Source organism: Pseudophryne corroboree, chromosome 8 (assembly GCF_028390025.1).
Source record: "Pseudophryne corroboree isolate aPseCor3 chromosome 8, aPseCor3.hap2, whole genome shotgun sequence".
Taxonomy (NCBI): Eukaryota; Metazoa; Chordata; class Amphibia; order Anura; family Myobatrachidae; genus Pseudophryne; species Pseudophryne corroboree.
Genome location: NC_086451.1, coordinates 445,569,081 through 445,591,596, shown reverse-complemented (window position 1 = coordinate 445,591,596; position 22,516 = coordinate 445,569,081). Strand labels below are relative to the sequence as shown.

Genomic DNA, 22,516 nt, shown 5'->3' with positions numbered 1-22,516 from the left:
TTTGGGGGGTCATGTATCATCGTGCCGTACGTGTTTTAAAATCAAGCTTCGAGGTATTGCGAAGTATACATTTGAATTCCTTCTTATCCCGTATTAAGGGTCTGTGGATGGGCTGTCAAACTTTACCGAGCTCTTTTCGGCTTTTGGTTGCAACAAAATGGGGGAGCACATTTTAGTTGATGATACATGAATGGGGGGATATGTGAGTGCTGATATCTGTGCCTGTATTCCCTATCGACTATGTGTGTCATTACCTGAAGGTTGTAGAAATGAAGATAAGGAGCAATTATGGTAAATGCAGTGATATTCTATGTGAGGTTAATATGCATTTGTTGATTGAAGTCTTGTCTGAAGTCTTGTCTTGATGTACATGTTGACTGTAGTCTCCTTGGGCTTTTGCCAAATGTGCGAGCAAAAGTTCTCTCAATGTCCATAGACTTACAAAAAGTGTTGGGCTAGCGTAAAATTAACGTTACTAGGGATAAGGGGGTCTATGGCATAGTCCATCTGTTGTCTGTGTAAAAGGTTGTCAAATTCTTCTTCCAAGCGAGTCCTTGTACCTTGGAGGAAAACAAAGGAGAAACGGGTGAAAGAAACAGGTCGTGGAATCACCTTTTATCACAGCGTGGTTTCAATGGTTGGGTCGTAAATCAAATCAATTTTGTTATGCGATACAGTCATTACTTCAGGCGGTACTTTTTCAATATAACATAATCCTTCTGAGTTTGGGGCAAGCCGCTCATACGCCTTTCTCCCGCATATGAAATATGCATCATCGGGGAGAACATATGGGACTGAATATGTCATTACCATGTTACACATTTTCCATGTGGACTCTCCTAACCCTAATTCTCCCATCTGTCTGGTACACGTATCCGATTGTATGATATGTGCACAGTATCCTGGTGATACTTCTCCAACTCTCATGATCCTACTTCCTAGGGTATACCTATATTGGAAATATTTTCCACTATCGGCTATGTGGCGTATGAGCTCTGTATCTGTAGGCATTCTATCGGCTCTATATGAAAAGGTCATGGTTTGGTTACTCCATGACACTTCCCAATTTCCTGGCTTTCGGGGATTGGAAATGTTAAAACACACTAGGGATCTATCCACATGACACTGGTGGGGCCTCAAACTAGGAGGACTGGAGATATCAAACCTCCTGTCCACCGGCCTCCCACCACTTAGCTCAAGCACCTCCCCTACCGTCAAAGGGAATGGTACTAATCCTGATCTGCTATGGCCTTGAGGCACTTGAGAGCATACCCAACAATCCGTCCGATTCAACACCCTACCCACCAATGAGTGATAGCCACCCAATGGATGCCGGTCCATGTTAACGTCAAAACTGGACTGACATTTCTTGATGCACCCATCCTCAACTAAGCTATCACAATGCCCACAGATGCAATTTTCTTCAGCTAACAATCCTTCACAATTGTCTACAAATAACATGGCTGCTAGATCGTTTTCCGGTACTCGCCTTTGCTCGGTGATTGTGTTGTTATTGGAAATTTACGCCTCCATCTTTGTCATCAGAACCTTTCTGGATCCTTTCTCGACCTCACTGGTACTCTCACCGAAACAGACTGCTCTGGTCAACATCAGGGTCAACATGAAAACACGGCTCACAGTCTCTTGAGGCGAGTCCATCTTACAGGAGGAGAAAGGAGAAATTTGTAATGGGGGTACAGGAAAACAGTTTGAGGGGGAGAGAAACTTGTTACGATAATTAGTTCTCTAGTCTTGTTGTTCTTCTTGTTCTGCTGTCATCTCAAAGGTGCTGTCTCTCAGTCTTCCAAACGATCACTCCGGTGATGCAATATTCCTTCCAAATCAGCGATCTCTCTGTAAGGAGCAAAAATCTTGCATTACCATTTGTCTAACTGATGTGTGACATACCATCTTTAAAACATGAAAACATGAGTGAGAAGAGAGAGAGGAAAAAAAAAACAAACGAGAGAGAACAATTCATCACATTTTTCATTAAGCAACAAACAAAAACAAAAAAACATTATCAGATCTTCCGTTCACCCTCAGGCTGTCACATCTACATGTCCAATGGTATCCCTGCATAGTCTCTCCCACCAGTATTTCCATACCTACCCTTTGTATCTGGCCAGGATACATCGATGCTGGTAGGTCATACTGGGGTTTGGTAGACTTCTGCAAGGACCAAATAGTTATGTGATATTTGGGTCCTGCCGATGAACGTCAGAGATGGGGAAAAAGAAAACATTTCACAGATACATTACAACGTCTACCCGGCCGTCCTTGTGCCTGCAAGGAACTGACCTCCCATTTCATTAACTATAACCTCAGGCTTACTATCAGTCCTAATGATCACCTTTCCTGATTGCATGTTACAGGTGCGGCCCAAACTCCTTCCTATGTGATCCCTGATTACAATTTGGTGTGTCATAACTTTGCTCATATCTTTGTCTAGGGGGTTTATATGAATTTGGTCTACTTCTTGATCTACAATCTCTTGCAAAATGACCTTCCTTCTGGCAATTATAACACCTTTTCACCTTTGACTTACCCACAGGGATCTGGGGCTTCTTTGTTTCCCTGTGCTTGATGATGTTTTGCTCATGCCCAACAGCGGAGTTCCTTAATGCAGTTACTGAGTTATTTCTCCAGTTAGGTAGAGAGGCTTGTATACTCGTTCTTAATACTTCCTTTAAACCATTTATTAACACCTAAACTGCTACTTTCCTGTAGTGTACATTTGTTTTAATATATTGTGTTCACCCTGACAGGATTTTGTTCCATTATGCTATTTTGTGTTAACTCTTTGGTGTAAGATGCATTTGTCTGTGAGTAACATACAATACCGTACTTACCTGTTGACACGACCTCACCTGACCCTCCGTTAGGGGGTTCTGCTATTGCCTTTACCAACTTGGCCGTGTCCCTCTGGGTGTCTCGTATGATGACTGCTGGGTAGAGTGTTGACATCGTGTTGGTTTCACCTTCTCGCTGGTAATACTGAGGGGAGTTTAACATGGGGTGCGACTTGCACAGGTTAACATTTGTAATTTTGACACTTTCATTTTTATAAACATTATTACATTTGTTACTTTCATTCTTAATACAGTTACTAAGTGCATTTTTATCGTACACCATCGCGCCATTCTCTGCAGCCATAATCCTCTCCATTGCCATGTCTCTCTTCCCAAGATGAGAGTCAGATATGTAAGTTAAATTTCTTTGCATTTCACTTTCCTGTTGCCACAATTTTAAATAATCATAAATGTCTAATACGCCTTTTTGAAGATTTAATCAGGCAAACTCTTCTCTTTAAATTCTGTAACACTTCTGGGTTAAAAGTACCTATCCGGGAAAACTTCTCCCCGTCATGCACAGTCATCCTTTCCCATTCATTGCATAATATTTCTGTGTGATGACCATCTTGGTCTGATTTCTCACACATGACCTTGCCGACCCGATTGGTCGGTTTACCAAATCAACCTGAACCTGGGTTGATCGCCCCTTACCTGAACAAGTGGCCCCCATCTCTGCAGGCGTTGCTTTCGCTACCTCTGACTTCCAATCAGGGTCTTCGGCAACCCTTACAGAAAACCAAAATGTCCGGGGTAAGGCTGCGGTGGGGGTTTTGCCTCGAGGTCCGCCCACTTAACTCCGCCCACGCTGGCCAATACGGCGACCAAAGTTCCCAGAGGTTCCGTACCCAACCTAGGGCCCCTAAGTACGTCTACTTGCTCGGGCGTGTGGGAGCGTCTTACCCTCCCCAGCAAGTGTCAGTCGCTGGAATGTCCCTGAGTGATCAGGCTACTTCCCTTAAAATAAAAAAAATTACACAAATCACGTTAACAATGTGCAAGTAGCGTTCTTCTGAATTCAAGACACGCTAATGCACACAATCACATGCGGTACAATCGTATCTGCACACAAGCAACTAATCTTATGTGCGGAACGATCAGTGGAATCGAAAATTTCTGCTGCGAATTCCTTCAGCCTTGAGCTTTGTTGGCCTATATGGGTCTCGCACCAACCCCTCTTCGGTTGTGCTTCTCTACTTCTAGTCTGCTGTACCTGAACCTCTTGTTCTGTGACCTCCTGGTCCGTGACCTCCTGGTCTGTGACTGACCTCCTGGTCTGTGACTGACCTCCTGGTCTGTTATGTACAGCAGACTCTACTGCTCATTAATGTGTCGAGTCTAACAAGGGACGCCTCCCAAGCCACCCCACGATATCACTCTCGCTGGTGTATCTCTTTCTACTGGCCTATGGTTCCCATTTCCGTAATAAAAGAGAAATCTTATATATACACACTCTCTTACCACATGTACACTTTAATTTTTATTTCTGCGCAGAAATCCTTTCATTCAGTATTAGCCTAACCCAGAAGAATTGCAACAGAGAAGGTTATTTCTTTTAACTTTAAACTTTTGGATTTGAGATAGATTTGTGTTATTTTTCGCGTTACTTCCTTATCGCTTACTAAAACAATACTATCGTGCGGTTTGTATCATGTGGGCGTATCCGTACGCTCCGTTGCGTAATATACGCTCCGTGCGTCGACCCTTGCGTTGCGTACGCCCTGCCCTTGTAAGGACACGTGTACACAGACCAAGTACGTCCACAGTAACACACTACACGTTTATCAATGTGAATGATCTTTAACAGTAATCCTTCACTGACCACCACTCAAATCTCCCTTGTATTCTAGGCGAGATTGTGTGCGTGCCTTTTACAATTATACCCTTAAATATTACTTTTTATCTTTTAACTATTAATAACAACAAATGTCTCAGCGCTTTACCAATGGTATGTGGCAATCAGGAGAATGAGATGTGAAAATTACACAAATGAACATGCAATTCTAAATTTAATCTAATAACATACATTGATGTAAGCACACGCATATAGATATTACATATAAGTACCAATCACTATTACTTATGATTGACTATGATATAGATTAAATAAATGCATAAATAAAAAAAAACTCATTAAATTATGATTTCTTTTTGACAATGGATGGCTGATTATTTCCTGAGTCAACTGAAAATCAGCCGCTTTAGAAAAAAAATGTTGACCTTCCCAAAATGGCCGCTGCTCCTCCCCCTTCCACATCCATGAGGTTTACACAAAATGGGGGACAGACCTTTTGTCACAAAGAAAATCATCATGCCAGCTCCTTTTAGTTATCACGCTATGCAGAGCGATTAAAAATCATTTTTAAACCTATTTAAACAGACACCATCCAATCTGCGTGTGTAGTTGGCACCAAATAGAAATAAAAACCAGATTTACAAAGACAATAACGTACTGTTCCTACCTTCCAGTTCCCGAATTCCCTCAGCACTCCTTACCAAGTGAAGCAGACGCTTATCTGGTCAGCACTGCGAGGGATAGCACCTTCCCGCCTTTTGCTGATCGATAATGTCTGCTAAAGTTACCTAGTGCAGATATGTGAAGACCGGAGGAGCCCTCAATTGACAAAGCCTATATGTTTATCCTATTTAAAACACTTAAAAAGGTTAAGAGACACAGTACGCAATTGGCGCAAAAGGTACCGCAAGGGTACGCCCTTAGTGTAGCAGACGCTGTGCACAGGGTGTGAGCACAGGCGTCGCAGACACTTACAGAATTAAACTTTAATAACTATACCTTATACAATGTACTTATACTGTAAACCCTTGTGCAGTGATAAGGTGTAAATGCAACACAGTGTAACCTTGTTAGTTTAAAAGCTGTATGAGCGTATGTGACGCTCTGAGAACCCCTTAGCAATATAATAAACACTCAAATACCGGTCTAAGGGTCTAACGCCTTTTAAGGAAATGAATGAACGTTCAATTGCAAAAGAATAACACAATACAAGTTATACACTACCAAGATAACATAAAATACCTAACCGAATCACTACACATAAAATACAATACAGATACAAATACATTTAAGGGGGAAGGAGAGAGAGAATGGCTTATAACATTAAAATAAGAGACAATATGGTTGCAGAGAATTTACACATGTGGGAGCGATCGCTGCGCAGTTAGTCAATGTTAAGAACCCTTGTGTTGAGAAACTTGTGCTCACCCAGGATGGCTGTCCCTATATACACAACACACAGCAACAACACAATGGTCCCTACAATACCGCATGGGACAGAAGCTAGACTCCATTTTGGGAAAAACTCCCATGATTCCAAAGTCTGTAACATATGATTTAAAAGGGAATGCTAGCAGCCATTTTAGATTTGCAAGTCCAAACACATGGCATTCTTTGCTTTACCATAATCACATAGCAGAAGACATAAGACTCCACTATATTCCAAAATGTCTAAGCTTCAATATAATGCATATGTTCTGATTTTACAATTCCAAACCATCTAAATCACCTTTCACAATTTCAAGCCAACACAGTATCTCAATAACCAGAGCATATGAGCCATCACAAGACCAGATCACCAGGTACCCACAAGTATCTGCCTGCTATTGCTACAAGCACATGACTACAGTAACAAAAGGAAGTATGTTTTGACTTCTAACCTTCAGCAAGATGTATCATGTAAAACTACTATAATCTGTTATAAATCACCATCCATAAATGTATACCAGAGATGCTATGCTACAGATTGTCTACTGTTCCAATTCATTACAGATTTCATAGAGTATCATCCCAAACACCCAACAATCATACAACTGCACAAGCATCATTAACCTTAAGCCATTTGTATCTCCAAACTAACTATTCTATGCCAATCATTTCACAACTACTTTACCACAAACACATATTTAAACTATTCTATGCCATTAAGCCATGTGAATTCAATACTTAGCCTTCGTAAGGAGGTCAGTCCTGGTGATGAGCCAGCCATGCTTCTGGGTGCTATGTAGCTGTGTGAGTCAGTGTGCCCTGTGATTTCCAGTGGATATATCATACCTGCATTACAGCTGTGGGGGTGTGTCAACCACAGGAAGTGTGTGTCTTTCACAGCATGTGGGCTAGCTGTATCAATGAGCTGAGCATGTGATCTTGGTTATGCAAAACGTTGGGTGATGACTAACACATTCCTGTCTTGTGGAAAGCTATTGTTTGGCGGATACTGTCTCACTGTCCACTTTCAGTTGAGACAATGACATCTCAGCAATCATTCCTCTGGAGAGAAACCCAGCCCCATTCGTATACACAGGTGTTGGCCCTCTTCATTGATTCTCAAAGCTTAGTGTAATTTATTCGGAATACAATTAATCTTCAATTACTATTCCTGTGCTTAACTATGCATAAGAACATGTGAAGCCCTCCCAACATGAAAGCTATTGTTTGGGGAATCTCTAAGGTCAAAGAGCCATCTTGAGACCCACTGATACCTGTTGAACTCAGGGGAATATTAACTTATAAAATACATTATTTTGATTAAATATGCAGCGTGCACACGCATGAAGTGCATATATGGCAACGTGCAGCGTGATATTTTTCTGACTTTGACATACATAAGGTCCATACAGTCACTATGTCACCCCTGCCTGCATCTCACAGCCTATTACATAAGGTCGATACAGTCACTATGTCACCCCTGCCTGCATCTCACAGCCTATTACATAGGCCCATACAGTGTCTATGTCACCCCTGTCTGCATCTCACAGCCTATTACATAAGGTCCATACAGTCACTGTGTCACCCCTGCCTTCATCTCACAGCCTATTACATGAGGCCCATACAGTCACTATGTCACCCCTGCCTGCATCTCACATCCTATTACATAGGCCCATACAGTCACTGGGGTAAATTTACTAAAATTCGTATTTTTCCGATTGAGGTTAAAGTTCAAACACGATTGACATCGAAAGTGTAAATTTGCAACTTTTTGAATTTATTACGACTAATTTACTAAGCTGTCGTATTCTGCATTTTCGTATTTACCGATGTCGATGTCATTCGTATTTTTTGGCAGTGTTTTACGGGAGTGAATTGTAAAACACTGCCGACTTTAACACAATGAATCTCGGCCGGATCTGTGAGATCCGTGCTGGGCTTCATTGTGCACCATTCGTAAAAAATAAAACATTGTTAAAAATCCCCCCAAAAAATGTGTGGGGTCCCCCCTCCTAAACAAAACCAGCCTCGGGCTCTTTGAGCCGGTCCTGGTTGAAAAAATATGGGGGGGAAAACGACAGGGGTTCCCCCATATTTAATCAACCAGCACCGGGCTCTGCGCCTGGTCCTGGTTCCAAAAATATGGGGGACAAAAAGCGTAGGGGTCCCCCATATTTTTTAAACCAGCACCGGGCTCCACTAGCCAGGTACATAATGCCACAGCCGGGGGACACTTTTATATTGGTCCCTGCGGCCCTGGCATTACATACCCAACTAGTCACCCCTGGCCGGGGTACCCTGGAGGAGTGGGAACCCCTTAAATCAAGGGGTCCCCCCTCCAGCCACCCAAGGGCCAGGGGTGAAGCCCGAGGCTGTCCCCCCCATCCAAGGGCGGCGGATGGGGGGCTGATAGCCTTTTTGTCAAAATGTGAATATTGTTTTTAGTAGCAGTACTACAAGTCCCAGCAAGCCTCCCCCGCAAGCTGGTACTTAGAGAACCACAAGTACTAGCATGCGGAGGAAAACCGGGCCCGCTGGTACCTGTAGTACTACTATTTCATAAAAATTACCCCAATAAAAACAGGAGACACACACCTTGAAAGTAAAAGTTTATTACATACATCCACACCTCCAAACATACATACTTACCTATGTTCACACGAGGGTCGGTCCTCTTCTCCATGTAGAATCCATGGGGTACCTGTGGGAAAAATTATACTCACATAATCCAGTGTAGATCGGTCCTCTTCTGTTCTTTTTGTAATCCACGTACTTTGCAAAATAAAAAAACGGACACCCGACCACGCACTGAAAGGGGCCCCATGTTTTCACATGGGACCCCTTTCCCCGAGAGCCCGGAACCCCCCCTGACTTCTGTCTCTGAGGGTTCCTTCAGCCAATCAGGGAGCACCACGTCGTGGCACCCTCCTGATTGGCTGTGTGCTCCTGTAGTGTCTGTCAGGCAGCACACGGCAGTGATACAATGTAGTGACTATGCGCTCCATTGTAACCAATGGTAGGAACTTTGTGGTCAGCGGTGAGGTTACTTTCGGTCAACCGCTGACCGCAAAGTTCCCACCATTGGCTACAATGGAGCGCATAGGCGCTACATTGTATCACTGCCGTGTGCTGCCTGACAGACACTACAGGAGCACACAGCCAATCAGGAGGGTGCCACGACGTGGCGCTCCCTGATTGGCTGAAGGAACCCTCTTAGACAGAAGTCAGGGGGGGTTCCTGGCTGTCGGGGAAAGGGGTCCCATGTGAAAACATGGGGCCCCTTTCAGTGCGTGGTCGGGTGTCCGTTTTTTTATTTTGCAAAGTACGTGGATTACAAAAAGAACAGAAGAGGACCGATCTACACTGGATTATGTGAGTATAATTTTTCCCACAGGTACCTCATGGATTCTACATGGAGAAGAGGACCGACCCTCGTGTGAACATAGGTAAGTATGTATGTTTGGAGGTGTGGATGTATGTAATAAACTTTTACTTTCAAGGTGTGTGTCTCCTGTTTTTATTGGGGTATTTTTTAAGTAGTAGTACTACAGGTACCAGCGGGCCCGGTTTTCCTCCGCATGCTGGTACTTGTGGTTCTCCAAGTACCAGCTTGCGGGGGAGGCTTGCTGGGACTTGTAGTACTGCTACTAAAAACAATATTCACATTTTGACAAAAAAGCTATCAGCCCCCCATCCGCCGCCCTTGGATGGGGGGGACAGCCTCGGGCTTCACCCCTGGCCCTTGGGTGGCTGGAGGGGGGGACCCCTTGATTTAAGGGGTTCCCACTCCTCCAGGGTACCCCGGCCAGGGGTGACTAGTTGGGTATGTAATGCCAGGGCCGCAGGGACCAATATAAAAGTGTCCCCCGGCTGTGGCATTATGTACCTGGCTAGTGGAGCCCGGTGCTGGTTTCAAAAATACGGGGGACCCCTACGCTTTTTGTCCCCCGTATTTTTGGAACCAGGACCAGGCGCAGAGCCCGGTGCTGGTTGATTAAATATGGGGGAACCCCTGTCATTTTCCCCCCCATATTTTTTCAACCAGGACCGGCTCAAAGAGCCCGAGGCTGGTTTTGCTTAGGAGGGGGGACCCTACGCATTTTTTTTCAACAAATTTAACACTTTCCCATCCCTTCCCACTGATAAACATGCACGGATCTCATGGATCCGTGCATGCCTATCAGAACACGGTAAACAAAGCAGGTCTGTTTTATTTTAGTACTTTTTTACGATTTGTATTTTTTCACGGCAGTGTTTGGCTATTGCCGGCAGTGTTTGTGAATTACACTTTTTAGTAAATTACCGAGTTCTACCAAATTACAGGCGTATTTGACCGATGGTGTATTCATTCGTAATTTTTTTCTTTGACTTCCAAAAAAATACGAATGCCCTCATCACTGCCGTGATTTGAGTTTAGTAAATTCCCGAGATGACACTTTGAAGAAAAAACACCATCTCGGTCAAAATCGGGAGCTTAGTAAATTTTCCTAACTGTGTCACTCCTGGCTGCATCTCACAGCCTATTACATAAGGCCCCTACAGTTTCCTGTAGCCGTTGCGCCGCTGCTAGCGCTCTGAGTGCTGTAGACTCTGACACAGTTCCAAAGTCTACAGCGCATTCGCAGGACTCCGAAAAATGGCCGCCGCGCCATTTTTTCAGAGTCCTGCGCATGCGCTGTAGACTCTGGCATTGTGCCAGAGTCTCTAGTGGTCAGTGCGCTAGCAGCAGCGCAACGGCTACGGGAGAGAAGGGGGCCCACACACGGTCAGCGATGGACTCCGGAAAGGTAAGTATAGGAGAAATGGGTGCAGTGTGTGCGGTGTGGGCCCCCCCTGGACTCAGGAGCCCGTTTGCACCACACACACTGCACCCATTATAGAAACGCCAATGCATCATAGATATTACATGAAAATAAACAATATATTATATGTCTCCGCAATGCAGGGCTCCGCGTGAACGTGGTAGAAGTGACTCAAGAAGGTTCATTCACCGTCTATAAAGCTGTAATTGTGGAAGTTCTGCAGAAAAGTAAGTAACCCCCAAACCCAATCATCTCTATATGAGGATACAGTGTATTTTTTATAAGTTATTTGCTATGGTCACAAATGACCGCACTATTAATTTGGGGCATGAGACCTACTAGAGCCGCCTCCAACACAATGTATTATGCAAATAACATACATATAGTCCCTCCCTCCCTGTGCAATGCCACGAATCACAGCATCGCACAGAGGGGGCAGGGTCAGAGCGACGCGATTCGCCAAGAATCATCACACCCGTCGTCCATTTCACCACAAAGTAAGTGGGATGCAGAAGACTGCTACACTCTTCCATGGCCTCCCCAAAAATCCATCAGTCTCCATAAAATTTCAGGAGAGCAAGTATTGGTATCACACCAGCCAACGTTGGGTAACCACAAGCATGTAAGATCCAGGACAGCTGGGAATGGCTGAAAGCGTTTGTGCCTCGGTAAGCAATAGATTTTATAATCCGGCTTAATAAGAATGCAGAACTGTTCTGTTTATCGAAGAAGAGCATTTGCATAACATTCCGCATTTTTATTGTATTACGGAGCATTATCACTAAAGTGTCTACACAGTAATAATGTGGGCCGGATGACAGTGCATCAGAAAGCAGCTTATCATAGCATCTCTTATATATTAGCCCAGATCTGTGACTCTGTGACTGTGTATAATGCTGGGCGGAGTCACAGCACTGGGCGGAGTCAGGACGGGATGTACTAACTTCTACCACTGCGGTATCTGGCTTAACGCATCCTGTATATTCTCCTCGGTAATAGAATCGTCGCCCACTGCCCATCGCTGCCCGTAGTTTTCTCCTCACTGCGCTTCCGCCTCATCACCGCCGTGGACACTCCATAGCGGTTGATCAGCACTGCACTCCCCCTGTCAGTCGCGCATGCGCACTTGTCTCTGCTGTGTGCCATAACCAGTGTGCGCATGCACGACTGACAGGGGGAGTGCAGCGCTGATCAACCGCTATGGAGAGTTCAGGACTGAGTGGCCACGGCGGTGATGAGGCGGAAGCGCAGTGAGGAGAAAACTACGGGCAGTGACGGGTGACAGGCAACAGGCAGAGGAGAACACACAGGATGCAATAAGCCAGATACCGCAGCGGGAGAGGTTAGTACATTCCGCCACCTGAGTCCCCCCTCCCCCCGAACCCGCACCTCCCCCACTCGCAACCTATGGACCCCATCCGCGGTACCCCCGCACCTGCCACACCCCCACCCGCTTCAACCCCGCTCCTCCCCCACCCGCTGCGCCTCCCCACCCCTACCCCACTCGCAGCACCCCCACAGCCACCCCTTCCCCATCCGCAGCACCTCTGTAACCCCTATCCGCAACAACCCCGCACCTGCCCTTCCCCCACACGTGGCTCCCCCACCCCTCCACTACCTGCAGCGCATCCGGAACCCATCCCCCATCCATGGCCCCCACTTCTCCGCCCCTTTCCCACCCGCAACACCTCCCGACCACCATCCGCAGCACCCCCTCTGAATCCACTCCTCCACCTCCCGCCCCTCCCCCACCCATAGCACCTCTTGCCCCCCCTCCCCCATCCATGGCCCACCGGCAGCCACCCCTCCCCCACCCGCAGCATCTACAGACCCCATCCGTGGCACCCCGCAACCACTCCTCCCCCACCCGCTGCACCTCTGCAACCCCTCCTCCAAACCCATCCCACCCTGCCCTGCCCCTCCCCCACCACCACCCACCCCTCCCCCACCTGCAGCACCTTTGGAACCCCTCCCCCACCCGCGCCCCCTCTGCACCTGCCTCTCCCCCACTCGCAGCACCTCTCAACCCCCTCCCCCATCTGCGCCCCCTCTGCAACTGCCCCTCCCTAACTCCCCCAACCGCGAAACTCGGGACAGTTGGGAGGTATGTATTAATTGAATCATTTTAAGACTTGGTGAGGATGACGAGATTGTTTAATTAAGTGCAGATATGTGAAATAAAATAGTGCGTACTTTATTATTGACGTCTGTACAATTGTGATGAGAGAGCGTCACTAAGGTCTCCATCTGCCTTGTATCACTTCTCTGCTGCCCTTTAATGGTCTAAATTATTCATTTCCTTTAAACTTTCATTACCAAACTCTGGGGGTAATTCAGAGTTGATCGCAGCAGCAAATTTGTTAGCAGTTGGGCAAAACTATGGGGGTCATTCAGACCTGATCACTCGCTAGCAGTTTTTTGTAGCGCTGCGATCAGATAGTCGCTGCCTACAGGGGAGTGTATGTTAGCTGTGCAAGTGTGCGATCGCATGTGCAGCCGAGCGGTACAAAAAATATTTCTGTAGTTTCTGAGTTGCCCAGAACTTACTCAGCCGCTGCGATCACTTCAGCCTGTCCGTGCCCGCAATTAACGTCAGACACCCGCCCTGCAAACGCTTGGACACGCCTGCGTTCTTCCAACCACTCCCAGAAAACGGTCAGTTGCCACCCACAAACGCCTGATCGCAGCACACCGAAAAAAGCTAGCGTACGATCAGGTCTGAATGACCCCCCCCCCCCCATGTGCACTGCAGGTGGGGCAGATATAACATTTGCAGAGAGAGTTAGATTTGGGTGGGTTATTTTGTTTCTGTGCAGGGTAAATACTGGCTGCTTTATTTTTACACTGCAATTTAGATTTCAGTTTGAACATACCCCACCCAAATCTAACTCTCTCTGCACATGTTAAATCTGCTTCCCCTGCAATGCACATGGGAGGTCATTCCGAGTTGTTCGCTCGCAAGCGGATTTTAGCAGATTTGCTCATGCTAAGCCGCCGCCTACTGGGAGTGAATCTTAGCATCTTAAAATTGCGAACGATGTATTCGCAATATTGCGATTACACACCTCGTAGCAGTTTCTGAGTAGCTCCAGACTTACTCGGCATCTGCGATCAGTTCAGTGCTTGTCGTTCCTGGTTTGACGTCACAAACACACCCAGCGTTCGCCCAGACACTCCTCCGTTTCTCCGGCCACTCCCGCGTTTTTTCCGGAAACGGTAGCGTTTTTTCCCACACGCCCCTAAAACGGCCTGTTTCCGCCCAGAAACACCCACTTCCTGTCAATCACATTACGATCGCCAGAACGATGAAAAAAACGTGAGTAATATTCCTAACTGCATAGCAAATTTACTTGGCGCAGTCGCAGTGCGAACATTGCGCATGCGCATTAAGCGGAAAATCGCTGCGATGCGAAGAAATTTACAGAGCGAACAACTCGGAATGACCCCCATGGTTTTGCCCAACTGCTAACAAATTTGCTGCTGCGAACAACTCTGAATTACCCCCATATCTATTCGCATAGTTACGATATTGCAATAAATATGACGACTCTAACAGATCATATTTCGTTTTAACATAGATATGTTGGAGAGACTTATCATATCTTGGTGAGAGATAAAGCAGAGATAGATAAAGGGGAGATTTATCAAAGGTTGGGGAGAGACAAAGTGGAAAGAGATAAAGGAACAACCAATCAGCTTATAACAGTCATTTTACAGGCTGTTTGGAAAATGACAAGTAGAAGCTGATTGGTTGGTACTTTATCTCTCTACTTTATATCTGTTCAAGCTTTAATACATCTCCCGCATAGACAATTGAAATAATGAATTGCAGTGGATATAACCAGGAAGATCTGGTTTCCTGCTAACCACAGATGAACCAGTGATAATTATTAATAGCAGGGGAAGTAGAACAGATGTGTTCTGGGCTACAGAAACCAGAACCAAATATGGGGCCGGATGTAATGAAGACCCAATTGGCTGGAGGTGCGGGGTCTCTGCCGAACCTTGACTTTTTTTTAAAGCGGAAATCATGTTCAAGGCAAAACCATACCTTGTAAATGATTGCCGCTTTAAAAAAAAACACGTCTTTCGTCCGAGAGCCGCACTTCTGGCCAACTTGGACTTTATTACATCCGGCCCACGGACCTTAACTTGTCCTAGTATTCTTTATATAAGAGGATAGCAAACTGTGCTCTCCGGATAGAACTATAGGTCACAGCATGCCCTGCTCCAGCTGATAAGCCGCAGGTGGTCAGTCCCTGGTTTAGATGATCTCTAAATAAACATCAAAAATAGGGGTCACATTTTGAGAGTTGTATTAAATATATTAAGCCTTAAAAAGTGATAAAGTGGTGACGGAAAAAGAGTGACAGCCAATCAGCTCCCAACTGTCATTTTTCAAACACATCCTGTGACATGACAATTAGGAGCTGATTGGCTGGTACTTTATTACTCTTTATCCATCTCCACTTCATCACTTTTTTAAGGCTTAATACATTTGGGACAGTGGGATCTATGTATTAAACGTTGGAGAGTGGATGGAGATAAAGTACCAGCCAATCAGCTTCTGTCATTTTTAAACACAGTCTGTTAGAAGCTGATTTGTCTGGTACTTTATCTCTCTCCACTTTATCTCTCTCCAAGGCTAAGGGGGTCATTCCGAGTTGATCGCTAGCTGCCGTTGTTCGCAGCGCAGCGATGAGGCTAAAAAACGGCACTTCTGTGCATGCGTATGCACCACAATGCGCACGCGCGACGTATGGGTACAACGTCCATTGTGGTTTTGCACAGGTTCTAGCGACGTTTTCATTTGCACGGCCGAACGCAGAAAGATTGACAGGAAAGGGGCGTTTCTGGGTGTCAACTGACCGTTTTCAGGGAGTGCTTAGAAAAACGCAGGCGTGCCAGGGAAAACGCAGGCGTGTCTGGGTGAACGCTGGGTGGGTGTGTGACGTCAAAAGCCAACCCTCCAACGTTAGAATCAACGCACACGAAGAGTAAGTCCAGGGCTGGTCTTGTTTTGCACAAAAAGGTTTTGCAGGCGCTCTGCTGCACAAGCGTGTGCACTTCTGCAAAGCGAAAATACACTCCCCGCTGGGCGGAGGAAATGCATTTGCAGTGCTGCTAAAAGTAGCTAGTGAGCGACCAACTCGGAATGACCCCCTTAGTACATAGACCCCTTGGTACATCATCTCATCATCTCTTTATAATGCAATTCATTGTCAAAATGATGCAGGGAGAATAATGTGGAACCAATTCATTTCACTAAGTGTGCTTATATTAAAAACAGAAAAACCCAGGAGAAATAATGGAACCATGTCTCACCTCTCTAGATGCGGATGAGAACATTGCTGAAGACGACATCCGGTACTTCTACCAACGCGCCGCATGCAGAATGCGCCTTGTGACAAAGGAGTATCTGATAATGGGGCAGGACGGACACACCAAGGACGAGAAGGGACGGTGCGTGACGCGACCTATAATCGCTGATAACGCTGTGTTTCTTCATCCATGTCTTGCTACATGTTGCCTGTCACTTTTCTTACCATCTAATGTCTCTTTCTCCCCCATTACCTCGTCCAGGATGAGATATTTCCTGGAAAGCAATTCGTGGATCGAGGAATTAGCCAGCTCCGACGTCTGCAAGGCCACTCGTCACCGCAACAAGTGCACCGCCGTCAATGAGTTCATGGACAACTATCGCAACAATGGCTGCATGGTGTAACTAATTGTCATTTAATCTCGCAACAATTACAGCTAACATTTGCCTTTATATTCTTCCAATGCTCCGCTTTTCTCTGCAATAAACCAATAAACGTGTTTTATAATCATTGGTTTGGTAAGGGGCACAGTCCTGCAAGAATTATTATCTGTAGACATCCGCTCCCTGTTCCTTCCCCATTTCTCGTGCTGCTCTCCAGCGAGTCGTACTGGGACAGGTCACATCCTAGAGAGAGCGCTACAGGGTTTTGCACTCAGAATTATTAGGAATGAGCCCCTTGCAGGAAGCCTTCCTCCAGCTCTCTACTGATAGTGCTGACTTAGCTAACCCATGTCCCACGGCAACAGGTCATACTCTCCATCCCTCCTGCCGGTCCTTTAATAAAAATAAAAAAATTGATTGTAATGCCATGTCGGGTGTCAGACGGGCCCCCTAGGTGCCATCAGGCCCTAGGCAGCTGCCTGCACTGCCTTGTGGATAATCGAGCTCTGCAATACAGTACAAGCAGTGTACACAGTGTGGATGAGAAGTGGTAAAACCCCTCTTTTCAATGACCTGACTCCCCCCATCTTGTCACAATGTGCCACATTTTTAGCTTATTGCACCAAGGAGCACATGCAGTGAAAAGCGAAGCCTGCAATGTGCAGTCAGACTGCTGTTGATACATTGGTACCAGTGACACATCGCAGACTCAGCGGAACTCCTATCACCTCACCCCCCCCCCCCCCCCCATAGGGCTGAGCAGTATAAAGATTGGTGTTGCTGCACCATAATTGTTCATGATACGCGCAGTCACCGCACCCTGTGGATGATTGCATTGCTTATTGTTTCTGATGCACACACACAACCAGCTTATCAGACGTTCCTCAGCCAGACCATTGAGATGAATTGGAAGAGCCTCTTATACCGCTTACACTCATTGATAACAGCCATACAATAATTGTTATAAAGCCATCAAGGTGTCCATAAGCACTTTCAAGGCTCACTTTGATGTAGGTGAGCTCAAATTTCAGCTGTTTGTGCAGTTTACAGTGTTATTATTACTATATGGTCTCAGTCTTAAAGGCTTATATGGAAATGGAGAGGTCCTGAAGCTCAACACAAATTGGGTCTGTGGTAGCTTGTCCATATCAGCTAGAAAAGCCAGTTCTCTGGGGCTTTTGTAAGCAATATTGCTTCAGCTCTCATGGTCACATCAGACTGTTGGACGGTCTATCCCTCCTTCTGATTCCTGGTATGTAGGGTACTTGTATAGCTCCTACCAATAGGTGATGTATCATCCAGACTTGATCTTTCCACTACAGGGAAGAGTAGGACAGCTATCCTGGTGTTCCTTCCAAATGTATTTAGGGGGTCATTCCGAGTTGATCGCTCGCTAGCAGTTTTTAGCAGCCGTGCAAACGCTATGCCGCCTCCCACTGCGAGTGTATTTTAGCTTAGCAGAAGTGCGAATGAATGGATCGCAGAGCGGCTACAAAGTTTTTTTGTGCAGTTTTAGAGTAGCTCTAAACCTACTCAGCGCTTGCGATGACTTCAGACTGTTCAGTTCCTGTTTTGACGTCATAAACACGCCCTGCGTTCGCCCAGCCACACCTGCGTTTTTCCTGGCACGCCTGCATTTTTTCGAACACTCCCTGAAAATAGTCAGTTGACACCCATAAACGCCCTCTTCCTGTCAATCACTCTGCGGCATCCAGTGCGACTGAAAAGCTTCGCTAGACCTTGTGTGAAACTACATTGTTTGTTGTAATAGTACGTCGCGCGTGCGCATTGCGCCGCATACGCAGAAATGCCGAGTTGAACTAATGCAGCTAGCGATCAACTCGGAATGACCACCTTAGTGTCAGGTATACATGACGGAGTCTTGTGATTGGCTACAACCAAGCAGTGCTCTATACGTTTCACCCTCTCTGAGTTGTCAGACATAAGAATGTTGGTCTCCCCAAATATATTTATGTTGGTCAGTACTACACCCAGTTTCATAATCACTGAAGCTGTGCCAGGGCTATATCTACTGACAGTACCCATTGTGCCAACTCCACACACTAACCTGATCCTGCCGCCTACGCCAAAATAAGGTGTAGCCAACACAATACTACATCAAAGCAATTGAAGAGATAATAGGTGTCATTCAGATCTGATCGCTGGGCAGCGATTTTCGCATCCCTGCGATCAGATAGTCGCCGTCTACAGGGTGAGGGTATTTTCGCAGTGCAAGTGTGCGATCGCATGTGTAGCAGAGCTGTACAAACTGATTTTGTGCAGTCTCTGCGCAGCCCAGGACTTACTCTTCCTGTGCGATTGTTTCCTGCTGATCGGGGCCGGAGCTGATGTCAGACACCCTCCCTGAAAACGCCTGAGCCGCCTGCGTTTTTCCGGACACTCCTGGAAAACGGTCAGTTGCCACCCACAAACGGCTTCTTCCTGTCAATCACCTTGCGAACGCCCGTGCGTTCTGATTTTTTGCACCATCCCGTCGCAGGGCCCAATGCCCGTTGCATCCGTGCAACGCGCCGGCGCAGTGCGGTGCATATGCATGCGCAGTTCGGATCTGGTCACCTGCTGTGCGAAAACGCACAGCAGTGATCAGATCTGAATGACCCCCAATGAACGATTTCCTATCACATTACAGTGTTATGATACAAATGGTATATTTTGTGGGTAATATAACAAAAAAATATGGAACAACAATACATCTTCCATATTTTTTAAAACCCAAGCTACAGCTTAGCGCTGGGAACTTGATATGGTTATGGGAACATTGGCCCTCATTCCGAGTTGTTCGCTCGGTATTTTTCATCGCATCGCAGTGAAAATCCGCTTAGTACGCATGCGCAATGTTCGCACTGCGACTGCGCCAAGTAACTTTACTATGAAGAAAGTATTTTTACTCACGGCTTTTTCTTCGCTCCGGCGATCGTAATGTGATTGACAGGAAATGGGTGTTACTGGGCGGAAACACGGCGTTTCAGGGGCGTGTGGCTGAAAACGCTACCGTTTCCGGAAAAAACGCAGGAGTGGCCGGGGAAACGGTGGGAGTGCCTGGGCGAACGCTGGGTGTGTTTGTGACGTCAACCAGGAACGACAAGCACTGAAATGATCGCACAGGCAGAGTAAGTCTGGAGCTACTCAGAAACTGCTAAGTAGTTAGTAATCGCAATATTGCGAATACATCGGTCGCAATTTTAAGAAGCTAAGATTCACTCCCAGTAGGCGGCGGCTTAGCGTGTGTAACTCTGCTAAATTCGCCTTGCGACCGATCAACTCGGAATGAGGGCCATTGAACAGTAGATCTTACACTAATCAGACATTTCACCGAAGTAGATAGCAGAATTTTATATTACATACTATTGTGACTGTTGCAGTATCAGTGCTGTTCTGCTGTGATTTTCTTGGCTGTTATTCTTCATTATTTTTGATTTATGATTGTTCAGTTTTCTTCTCCTCTCTGTCTCTCTCGCTCTCTCTTTCGTTTAACCTATGTATTTCTAGCTGAAACAGCAATAGAAAATCACTATTGCAGCCACCTTTTCATAAAAAGGCTCAATCCCCTGCACTGTTCATCAATCCCCTGCACTACCTGCAGTACATGCACCAAGACAAAGAGCAGCACAAGTGGAGCCACAACTACAGGGGAACACAAAAGGTACAGGGTGCTACATACAGTAACATGGCTAGAATGAAAGGACAAATGTTTCTTACTTCAGACACAGAAGAGAAAGTCAATGTACAATGGCCCTCATTCCGAGTTGATCGCTCGCTAGCTGGTTTTAGCAGCCGTGCAAACGCATAGTCGCCGCACCCGGGGGGGGAGTGTATTTTCGCTTTGCAGGAGTGCGAACGCCTGTGCAGCAGAGCGCCTGCAAACACATTTTGTGCAGAACAAGACCAGCCCTGTAGTTACTTATTCTGTGCGATAATTGCTGCGACGAGTGACGCAGAAATGACGTCAGACACCCGCCCTGCAAACGTCCGGCCACGCCTGCGTTTTTCCAAACACTCCCAGAAAACTGTCAGTTGCCACCCAGAAACTCCCACTTCCTATCAATCTCCTTGCGTTCGCCAGTGTGATTCAAAGCGTCGCTAGAACCTGTGGAAAACCACGTTGCTCGTTGTATCCGTACGACGCACGTGCACATTGCGGTGCGTACACAGGCGCAGTTTAGCCCCGTTTTGCCATGATCGTTGGGCTGCGAAAATCCGTAGCGAGCGAACAACTCGCAATGAGGGCCAAAGTACTGGTCTCAAATTCTACAGTACTGATAAAAATGTTAAGTATTTGCTGATATTCTCTGTCCCATCACCGATGCAGGGGTAGCTAACCTCTCCAATGGTGCTGGGCGAGCTGGCCTCTCCTCTGGTGTGGGACAGATCTGGGCTCTTGGTTGGTGGAGAGGGAGCCGGTCTAGAGGCAGGAAGCACTAACCTCCCCACTGGAGTTAGATACCTCTCTGCTGGTGCTGGCCCCTCTTCGATGGTGCTGGGGCCACTAGCTTCTATGATGATGTTGGTTTGTGCTAGTATTTCCACTGGTGCTGGGGCCACTAGCTTCTATGAGGATGCTGGTTTGTGCTGGTATTTCCACTGGTGGTGGGGGCATTGACCTCTTTGAGGGTAATGGGTGTGTTACCCTCTCTGATGGTGCTGGGTGCTCTAGCCTCTATGATGGTGCTGTAGGCACTGGCCTTGTCAACATATTCAATGACAAGGCTCTCTCACCTGGTGTTTGTAGAACCTTCTTGTGAACATGGTAACCCTCCAACATACCACAGATTATGACGTGAGGTGCCTGATCGTTACTTGTGATCGGACCAGCAATTTATACTTTTACATAGACAACTATAAAACCTGGAGATTTTCTAACAGTTGGTTTGTAATATGACCAAAAACTGACAGACATCCAGCCAAATAAAAGGCCTGCCTGACAAGCCTGCACAGATCACTATTACCTGTACAGTCTACAGCATGGGGACCCCCACTAAATCCATAACCAACCTTGGACCTCTCAGACTGTTCTAATTGTGGAAAATCAGGGGGGGAAGGGGGAACGGCATTGGGTCGCCATGATTTTCCATTAACCAGCACCAGTCTAAACCAGCCAGGGGTCATCCGCCATAGCAGACACATTATGGGGTCCCCCTGCCATCACGCAATACCTAACCCATCTTTCCATGCAACAGTCCTGCTTGGTTCGTCTTTGACAATACCGTCAGATGCACCACCGTAGTATGGCCTCCAATGTAAGAAGGTTCGCAACCAGTTGTGCTTCATGCCCATAGCACTCCCATAACACACCCTGACTATCCACCTCCCAGTAACTGCCCAGGAACGCCCACTACATTTCCAATACATTTCTGAGATTGTGCGTTTCAATCACTGCTGCAGCGCTCTGCAAACACAACATATGAGGCACGCACTTTGCGGCTTTCTAGCTACTTTGATGCATGCGCAGTTGAAAATCATAGACCAGTAGCACAAATCTTGGCATTGCCTCTGACTCATAATCAGGCTCCAGACCCAGTGAGTCACCTTACATCATACTTGCCTACGTTTCGGAACGCGCTTTCCGGAGAAGCCCATAGGGAGATGGATCTAACCAGTGATGGGGGCAGGGTACAGCACGTCTCCACATTGGGCCATTGGTCCTTTGCAGCATAATGTTGAAAATCGTCATAGGAACACATCACATTATCCTTACTGTTACTTAAGAAGTGAGCAGGACTCATGAGGGCCACCCACTCTTCCAAGGCCTGGTGGACTCCATGAACTTTGTGTGTCTCCTGCGTATTCTGGGAGAGTAGGTAGGCCCAGAGAAGGCCTATCAGACAAGGGTACAGCACTGACGCAGAGCTAGGCTTGTGAACTGGAACAAAACTCCTTGTGATGACACTGCTGTGGGAGGTGGAGCTGGGCTGAC

General features: G+C 46.5%; 1 protein-coding gene across 1 annotated transcript in view; it reads left to right on the top strand.

The window, feature by feature from the left end:
• Positions 1–16,708, top strand: part of LOC134949536 (complement C4-like) — a 198,375-nt gene extending 181,667 nt beyond the window's left edge. The window contains exons 39-41 of the mRNA XM_063938161.1: positions 11,021–11,104; positions 16,211–16,340; positions 16,461–16,708. Coding sequence (XP_063794231.1) covers positions 11,021–11,104; positions 16,211–16,340; positions 16,461–16,602 — 356 coding nt within the window. The 3' untranslated portion in view covers positions 16,603–16,708. The remainder of the gene's footprint in view (positions 1–11,020; positions 11,105–16,210; positions 16,341–16,460) is intronic.
• The last annotated feature ends 5,808 nt before the right edge of the window (positions 16,709–22,516 follow it).